Source organism: Nanorana parkeri, unplaced genomic scaffold (genome assembly GCF_000935625.1).
Source record: "Nanorana parkeri isolate BGI_ZX_2015 unplaced genomic scaffold, ASM93562v1 scaffold1748, whole genome shotgun sequence".
NCBI classification, from domain to species: Eukaryota; Metazoa; Chordata; class Amphibia; order Anura; family Dicroglossidae; genus Nanorana; species Nanorana parkeri.
In genome coordinates this window covers 128,717-138,229 of record NW_017308016.1, presented here as the reverse complement: position 1 = coordinate 138,229, position 9,513 = coordinate 128,717, and the positions used below count along the sequence as shown (strand labels likewise).

At 48.5% G+C, this 9,513-nt stretch overlaps 1 protein-coding gene across 1 annotated transcript in view; it reads left to right on the top strand.

Annotated features, from left to right (window-relative positions):
* Nucleotides 1–5,009: 5,009 nt before the first annotated feature.
* Nucleotides 5,010–9,513, top strand: part of RHOT2 (ras homolog family member T2) — a 26,105-nt gene continuing 21,601 nt past the window's right edge. Inside the window, exons 1-4 of the mRNA XM_018571391.1 lie at nt 5,010–5,151; nt 8,117–8,175; nt 8,504–8,585; nt 9,184–9,227. Of these exons, the coding sequence (XP_018426893.1) occupies nt 5,115–5,151; nt 8,117–8,175; nt 8,504–8,585; nt 9,184–9,227 (222 nt within the window). The 5' untranslated portion in view covers nt 5,010–5,114. The remainder of the gene's footprint in view (nt 5,152–8,116; nt 8,176–8,503; nt 8,586–9,183; nt 9,228–9,513) is intronic.

The following is a 9,513-nucleotide window of genomic DNA, read 5'->3' as shown; positions in this document are numbered from 1 at the left end:
CAATATGGAGGAACAGTGCGCAGTTGTGGCAGCAATCCTTGTCATCCAATCAGACTTTAGTTTTAGAGGGCGTGTGGGCAGAAGAGGACTTTGTGATTGGCTGCTGTGGGTGTCTTCACTTTGTATACTTCCAGTGTCCTTTTCCTTTACTGGAGGTGCAGTAGTCACCCATAGGTGGGACCGGATTGCTGTGAATGGGCCCTTAGCCATCCTCAGGAGCTGCAGCCACTCTGGGTGTATTGAAGGAAGCTATAGGAGTCAATTGGGGCTGTTAGTTTCTAATTATCAATCTCTGTAGCCTGGCAGGAAAATGTAGAAATTCTGACTTGTGTTAAAGCCCAGGAATGGATAGAGTGTGGGAAGAGGTGAGCGACAATTTCCGTCAAGTCTTTATTTCTGCCTGGGGGAAATGTTCCCTCACTTCCTGTCCCTATGACACCCATACAAGAAATAGAGGGGGTGGAGGTCACCCGGAACAGGAAGATACGGACAGCAATATAACCATTGTCAGAAATGTTAACCCTTCCCGCACTCTAAGAATGCATTTTCGCCTATTGGAAAGTGTTCTTGTCCTGACGTAGACACCACAATGCAAACCTGACCTGTTCTAACCTTCTCCATTGGGTCACCTTAAAATACCTAAACTGGGCATATTTTTGCAGGTAGGAAGAACAAGATTATAGGCAGCATGCGTAAAACTGCAGGAGTACGAGGCATGGGAACCCATCAATTTTATCATGTCTCTGAACATCCATGGCTGGTTAAAGGAGACCTGACTGCCCAGCTGTTGCCTATCAGAGCTGAAGGTCCCGTCCAACTCTCTGCCACTGCCCAACTCCTGAAGTGGAAGTCATGGTGGAGCACTAAGCACCAATTCTGAAGAAATGTCCTCTGTTCGGGAGCAGAGGCGACTCTCTAGAAGCTGGTGGGTCCAACAAATTCCTCCAAATGATGAGTAGTGTAGAAAGCTGAGAGCGCCAGGTCCAAAAGGTCTTTATTTGATTCAATAAAAACTCATAAAAGTATCCAACGCATTTCCGGGGATCACCGGACCCCCTTACCAGGGCTTGTGGTGAAGAAAGAGGCTTAATGCTTCACTAGTCCAGGGCAGACTGATCATTCAGGTCTAATGTGCTGTTAGACCGGCAACCTGGGCTAGACCTTCTATGCATACTCTACATTGCATACAAACAGTCTTCTCTGGTCTAATAAAGCATTTTTTTCCACCTTCCTTTTCCATTGTGGACACAAGACATTTCAAACCTTTTAGGTTATACTGCCGCCTAAAGGAGCATTGGACACAAAAAAGAAAACTGTAGGCCAGCCCAGGGTATAACCACGCCATTGCTCCTATCTGCAGTAGACACTCGGTTCACAACTCTGTCGATCCTTGCTGCTGTCTACAGCGACCTACAGCCATTTATCTGTTGGGTTTTCCCCTCCGACTACCAGCGTGCCGCTGCTTCCTGCTGGTGTCCAAGGATCAGGTTAGGCTTTTCTGCTGGTGTCCTAGGACCAGGTTAGACTTTTCTGCTGGTGTTCTAGGACCAGGTTAGACTTTTCTGCTGGTGTCCTAGGACCATGTTAGACTTTTCTGCAGCTCTGCTGTGGTAAAGTCTAACTTATTATATTGCACCTTTTTTTTCTTCAAGGACTCCTCTCTGTCTGATTGCAGCTAGCCAGCGTGGTCATCCTCAGCCTGACATTTGGAGGATCCTCACGTCCGGTGCCAACAGACTGTGGAGGAGTCCTGGGCACCCTATTGGTTGTCGGAGGAGTCTCATCTCCCAATCAATATCCTAGACCTATGGGTGACTTGGCTGTCTCTGCAATGTTGGACCAACGTACTGGTCATCCGATTCAGATGGACAACACCATGGTGGGTGGCGTACATAAATCATCAGGTAGGATCCTGTAGTGTTGCCCCGGCAAGAGAAGTAGAGTGGTTCCTGTCCTGGGTAGTGCTTCATGTTTCAGCTTTGTCCTCTGTGTACAATCCTATTTTCTTCACCACAAGCCAAGATGAAGTGGGACCGACGATCCCCAGAAACGTGTCGGATTCATCTATGACTTTTTATGATGGCCAATAAAGACCTACTGGACTTGCCAAATAATCTGTGACACTCTCACCTTTCTACTATATCACTGCCCATCTCCTGCAAGTGGTGGCAGAGCAGACCACTAGGGCATCACGTTTGCCACTGAGCTAGCACTGCTTCTTTGGAAGTTGGCCAATGGCATCCTCTGTCACTGGACTGGAACACCATCTGTGACACAGCAGCCAATCAGAAATAGAGCCACCCTCTTAAAGGAGAGATAATACTTGTGTGGTGGGCGGCGACAGACCTCTGTCTCTTGGTTTCACATCACTGTTCTCTCCTATAGTGATGTAGGAGCAGCCGGCAGGTGAAACCACGGGGCGGGGGCACGCTTTCCCACACAGCAAAAACATGCATGAAATCTTATTGGGTTTTATTGGTTTTTTTCTTTCTAATGAACAGAGAACATATTTGTGATGCCAACACATCGGCGAGACCAATCATTTACTCATACAAGTGCCTTCTGTACATAGGTTGTAAAAACTTGTTTGTCAACAACTTTATTTAAATTTTTATTTGCACATTTTAATGGAAACTTTTAAAGCTGTTCTATTTTATTATGTTTAACTTTTAAAGAAAAAAAAAGTTACACGTCTCTGGAGTTTTGTTTTCATTACGTTCTCTTGAGTTATATTTCGTGATGTTCAAGCTCCTGGACTTGTCCTAACTGGCCCCGCACAGCGTCCGGGATTTAGAATGCCATCAGAGTGTAGATGTTACTATACAGCACCTGAGGGGGGTCTCGGAGCCTATACAGACATGTCTTATCACACAGTACAACTCCACCGTAGTGTCAGTCTAACATTGGGGGTCGGTCCACCGAAAATCGCCTGTGACGTTCTGGATTAGATTTCAGCTGGTTGGATAATTCTTGGGGGCTCCTGTGCTGGAATGTTGGCACCTGGGTTCCCAGCTCTGCCCACCTGCCCCAGACATTATAATATCTCTTTCTCTCTCTTCCCCTTTTTCTCTTGCGCTCTCTCTTCCCCTTGCGCTCTCACGCTCTCTCTACCCCTCACGCTCTGGCGCTCTCTCTTCCCCCTCGCGCCCTCTCTCTTCCCCCTCGCGCCCTCTCTCTTCCCCCTCGCGCCCTCTCTCTTCCCCCTCGCGCTCTCTCTCTTCCCCCTCGCGCTCTCTCTTCCCCTCGCGCTCTCTCTTCCCCTCGCGCTCTCTCTTCCCCTCGCGCTCTGGCGCTCTCTCTACCCCACGCTTCTCGGCCTTTTGGCTAAGATCAAGTGTAGTATCTGTTCTTATCAGTCTTCGGGGAAGAAAGGCATCATGTCGTTGGATAGGCAGGATGCTCGGTATTCCCTGATGTAATTGGTGGGTACCGGAGGGGCCTCCTTCCTCTTGGGTTGATTCTGGTCCGGTTACGCTGGGCTTGTCCCCAGTTGTAGGCGGAGGCTCTGAAGGCGTCCTGCCTCCTGATACGAATGGATACGAAGCTTGGTCGAGGCTAGAGGGTTGGGGGCGGCAGAAGCCTGTGGTGTTGTGCCCCCTGGGGGTGGCATCCCAGGGGTGTGCAGAAAGTCAGTTGGGTATGGGACCCCACATGACTCACTGTGCACTTGGTCACACACCACATTGCAATTGTCTGCACTTCGCCTCCAAGACAGGCCTTATGACTAGTCTGGGGCAATATTTTTGCACTCCGGCCCCTAAGGCCTGTCAGAGTGGTGCACTGGCACTTTAGATTTATTTAAAGCACTCTATGCACGATTGGCACTTTTTTATTATAAATTTTGACCCACAGATTGCTGAAGGTGCAGGTTTCTTCGGGGCCTATTCCATATGCTGGGAGGAGATTCTGTGCCTCCTACGGGGTTCTCTGTCTCCTCCCACCCAGGAGGTGGGTCTCTCTTCGGGAGAGCCCACCTGCCTAGTACTGTGAGGGACCTGTTTCGGCAGGTCCCCGAAGGAAATGGGTCCACCGGCCTTTGGGTTGGTGGCCCAACAGTCTCAACCCGTCAGGAGCCTTGCGCCCCGGGGGTCGGGAAAGTAGGTCTCTTCTTTTGAAGGACCAAGCACCCTTGTGCACGTTTTTGTGTGCTGTGATTTCACGGTTCACTTTTTTTGTTCACAGGGGAAGTTTTGATGCACGTCCACGGGCTTCGAAAAAAAAAAATGAGTCCTTACCTTGGGTGTGGACAGGGATGGGAGGAAGGGTCTGCAGGAGCCCAGAGCATTGCACCTGCCATGGCGGTTTCAATGCTTTGCAGGCTCCAATGCAAATAACTAAATAAAAATTCAACCAATTGCATTTTTTAACGCAGCATTAACCCAAAGGTCTCAAAAAGAAAACAAAAACACAGTCTGGAGCAGTTGCCCATGGCAACCAATCAGCTTCTCTCTTCAGTTTGCTTGTGTGAGATTTGAAAATGCGACAGAAAAGCTGATTGGTGGCCGTGCAAATCTGCTCCAGCTTTTGTCTGCTGCAGTTTTGATAACTTCCCCTCATTTTATGTATTTTTAATGCGTATGGATCACTTGGTTTCCGCCCCCAGGAAGAACTGTGAGTGCTCCAACCCCCATGACTGCTGCATTGTCCATAGCAAGTAGCTGAAATCCAACCTTAAACTGCTATAGGCAACAGCCACTCTGCTTGTTTAGCACCAAGCAAGCACCGGGACTGCTCATTTAAGTGCTCCCCATAGTGTGATGGGTAGGTGGCCCATGGCAACCAGTCACATCCCTACATGTTAATAGGCGCGGCAAGGAACTGATTGGTTGCCATGGGCAACAGGCTCTCTCCGACACTAAAATGCGAGGAGAGCGCACCCGCGCAGGTCACATGACAGGACGGCGCCCATTCCCGCTGTGGCTCCTACGTGCTCCCAACCAGGTAGCGGCCCCGCCCACCCCCAACGTTGCTATGGCAAGCAGAAGCCAGGCATCGAAGGGGAGGGGGCCGGATGTGACGCGCCGCTGGTGGAGGGACGCCGGAAGTGGCGGGGCTCTCTTGCTGGCTGTCCGCCTGGGCACCCGGAAGTCGGCGGTGTTGGAGGCACCGGAGCCATGAAGCGGGACGTGAGGATCCTCCTCCTGGGGGAGGGTGAGGCTCAAGTGCTTAGGGGGATGGGGGGCGCTCCGGAGTCATATTTATCCTCGCCAGCAGTGTGGGGAGAGAGTCAATGTCACCTCTGACAGGTGCTGCCTCTACCTGACTCACCCTCCGGGGTCATTCCTGGAGGAGGACGTGTTGCTCGTAGCAACCGGCCAGGAGCGTGTGTGTGTTTTGTAATCAACATGCTGGTCGCTAGGGGTAACAACATAAGTGTGTCAGGTGACATTCCAGACCCTGCAGAGGGTGAGCAACATGGGGCATGCTGGGAGGAGGAGACACAATAAAGGGATTTCTAGTTGTAACCACAATATGAAATGTTTGGTGTCTGGCAAGGTGGCAGCGATTCACGAACTGAGGAATGGTCCATGGTGGAGGACGGAGCGATGATTGAAGGCTCCGCACACAGAGCTGAGCATTGTATGAAGGATACATTGTTACATTGCATAGATGTATCTTCTGATGGAAGGATACATTTTATAAGATACAGGAAACCCTTTAAATCAGTGGTTCTCAACTCGTGGGTCGCGACCCACTGGGTCGCGGCGTCATGTCTGCATAGACCGGCCCATCTTGCCTTAATGACCAAGGAAACATGTGGGTCCCGAGGTTACACAGGTTGAGAACGACTGCTTTAAATGTCTCTTCCCCCTCCCTCAAGGCTGGATTCATATCTATTCCTTTCCCCTGATGGTGTTTTCCATTGAGATTAGTGTTGCCCCAGTATTGGTGCTGATACTGCCCTGGTACCCAAAACCTGTACTGGCACTTTAAATTCTTAAATTGAAGTGGCTGCCATGAGGTCCTTCCATCATTCTGCATTGCTATATAATGTATTGCTGGGATTTGTAGTCCCTCTACAGCTTGGAGTCAGTGGCAGAATTATCAGAGTCGCAAAAGTTACAGCTGTGACTGGGCCCTGGAGCTCCACCATTGTCCTGAAATCATTAGTCTTTATTGTTTTAGAAAAACTGTCACATGACGCAAAAATAAAAAAAGTATCAGTAATTGGTATTAACATGCGTTGTGCTTTCCAATGCACTTTGTATTGGATGTCAACGCATATCATAATGTCATGATACCTTTTGCGTGTGTTATAACATGTGAGTGTCGGCCATGACACGCCTTTCCATCGATTTCAATGGAAAACACATTAAGAACAACCACAAAGCTGTGATTCCAGCCCACGTCTCCGACTGTATTTGCATCTTGCTTCATGTGAGCACCATTGAGATGAATAGAAATGTGTTGCAGCACCTGTGTTATGATGCACATCAATGCACATATCCAGATAACTACACACCACGACGCACTCGTGCATTATGGCAGGTGTTGATACACATTGCAATGCACACCGATGAGTGTTAAAGTGGAACTCCAGGAATGTAAAAAGTTAACTCCCCCATGGCAAGAGTTAAAAGAGAACTATGGGGTTCGGGCTTTTCCCCATAGTTCTCCTTAGGGTAACGGGAGGACACAAACTAGCGTTACCCTGAGCTCAGTATACCGCACGCTACAGCTCGCGGTATACTGAGACGCCGCAGCTGAAACGGATCCCCACAATTATGTCTGGATCCGCCCATCTGCGTGAGTGACAGCTGGCTCTGCCTATCCAGAGGCAGTGCCAGCTGTACCCGCCCCTCCCCCATCCGTTCCGCCAGTCACGCCGGTACGTGTTCTCTCACTTCCCGATCTACTGAGCCGACCTGTGACAGTCTCATTGTCACAGGTCGGCTAGAATTATGAGGTGAGTGAAAAGCACTCACCTCATAGTTCTCCTTTAAGTGCTCATTTTTCTCTAGGGGCAACAATAAAGAAGAAATACCCACCTGATCCTCAGTCCCACTTGGCTGCTAGGCCGGTCCTCGCAGCCTCTTCTACCTTGGGCTCCGGCAGTCTGAGCCCCACTGACCTCATCACATCATATAGAGGTCCATTGACTTGCATTAGAAGTGAGGATGCCGAGGCAGTGGGAGAAAAACATCCTACAGAAGGGGCGGAGCTTCAGGATCAGTCAATATGATAAATATTTACCGATCCTTTGCTGTACTGATCACTCAGCGTTTGTACATAATTAATATGTCCCCAGTTATGAGTGAAGAGGAAGTGCTATGCATCACGTCCTGTTCATTTATGAATGGGTACATAGTAAATATTTAGTATCTGCTCACTTTATGAATGAACAGGAAGCAGCTCAGTACAGAGACGTCCTGTTTGTCATGGCTGGGTTGACAGTAAATATTTACTATCTGCAGATTGTGAATGAACAGGAACTTCCTGTTCGTTGAGTGCTGGGGCTGCAGAAAAATAGATTGAGGACTCTGTACGCAACCCCCATATGAGCTCATATTGTCTGCCTAGCAGAGCTGCGCAGTGATTGCACTGTTTCTTCGTCTCATCATGAATCGATGACTTGGCAGTCTTTGGGGTGCAGCTTGTACAGTCTGATACACGTGCAGCCATTGGACGGTCGAGCTTCCTTTAGTTTTGCAGACGTCACTATGGAAATTGGAGTGTAACACCACTTTCCGGACTAGATCTGGAACGCAGGGTATCGCGCTTTGAGGCGTTCCGGAGCTGGGGGTTTGTTTTGCTTTTCTTAGTTTAAAATGGGCTTTCAGGTGTGTTTTTGATGCGTTCCAGTGCATTCCAGACCAGACAAAATGAGACATGCAATATTTGTCTGGTCTGGTCTGGCAAAGACTGCGCTGGTGTGAACAGAGGACAGAAATCGCATTGCGATCCATTGAGATGCATTTTGGGTCCGGAAACGGTCTGGTCTGGAGATGATGTGGTGTGAATGGGCCCTCAATTAATTCCTTGTCAGAGCACTTGGCACAATGTTTGTGTCGGCGTCCCCGCTACCCGGAGAGTCTGATATATAATAAATTGTTCTCCATATCCGAGGAGATCACATGATCTGAGCTCTGCATTACTTTTCTCTTTTCTGCTGCAGCCCAAGTGGGGAAGACGTCTCTGATTATGGCTCTGGTGGGAGAGGAATTCCCTGACGAGGTGAGTGCATTGCAGTCTGTGTTTGCCTTTGCTGAGGATTCTGGGAACTGGGACACTGATCTCCGCGCATCTGACTTATTTATTCTGTAGGCGTAGAACTGATAACGCTGAAGTCAAATCTGCGCACATTCAGCCTTCCCTGGTTCCTACCCAATCATTAATAAGCTTATATTATTATTATTATAGTTTTTTTTAAGGAAAACCTTTCTTTCATGACACGCCTTATTTTAGATCCAGTGATGTCATCACTGGGTCTCTGTGCTTCTCGAAATAATGCAGGTTACGCCACACGAGTCTCCTGTGATTAGAATAGTCTTCTTGTTTCTAGGTTCCATCTCGAGCAGAGGAAATCACCATACCGGCTGACGTGACTCCAGAAAGAGTGCCAACCCACATCGTGGACTTTTCAGGTATAATAAGGCAGACAGAGGGTAAAGGGTTAATCACCGGTATTGCCTGTGGGCTCCCTGCAGCCGATCTCCCCATGCACTGCCTGTGTTTGAAGGCAGCCATCTTGGTAGAGCAGGAGGGCTTTGCTTCCTCATGTGAGAGCCGTCCTCCTGATGGTGATCTGATGAGGTGTAGAGATCACAGATCCACTGAATGAATGAAGCAGGAGCAGGGAGATTCTTGCACTGCGGGTCTTCAGGTACAGCTTCCTCTCCAGCAAAGAGAACAGTGATCAGTACAGGAGTGACATCACCAAATCTCACTCCGACTCTCCTGAGGCAGCGGTGCAGATATACAGCTATGAGCTAAGACACAGGAAGTGCTGATTTTCAGGAGGAATTTTAAAGCAAATATATTTTTGCAGAGTACTGATTAGGCACAATGCACCTGAAGAACCTCCCCCTCTGTTAGTCCCGCCCACTTGCTAGCCAATTGGTTGAAACTCCAAGTTGAATAAAGTAAATCTGTTACTTGGCCGTGCGTAAGCAAAGCAGAGGTGCACTTTAAGGCTGTTTTTTTATGTATATGTTGGTAACTGTCTTCTCCCTGTGTGTGTAGAAGTGGAACAGACAGAAGATGAGCTCAGGGAAGAGATTACTAAGGTGAGTTTACCTGGAATGAGAGGAGCGCTTTGTGTGTATACAGTGTTCAGGGTCACACATGCTGGGGGAAGCTCCACGGCCTGAGTTTGTTAAAACGACACGATCAGGGACATGACTTTTCTCCTCTTATTTTTATTTTTTATTCTTTCTTTTTTGTGTCTGTCTCACTGTTATTTTTCTCTTTCCTTTCTTTTCATTTTCTTTCTCTCTATATGTAGTTTCTTTCTCTCTCTTTTGTTCCTTATTTCGTTCTCCCATTCCCTTTTTTTATCCCTCTTTCTCTGCC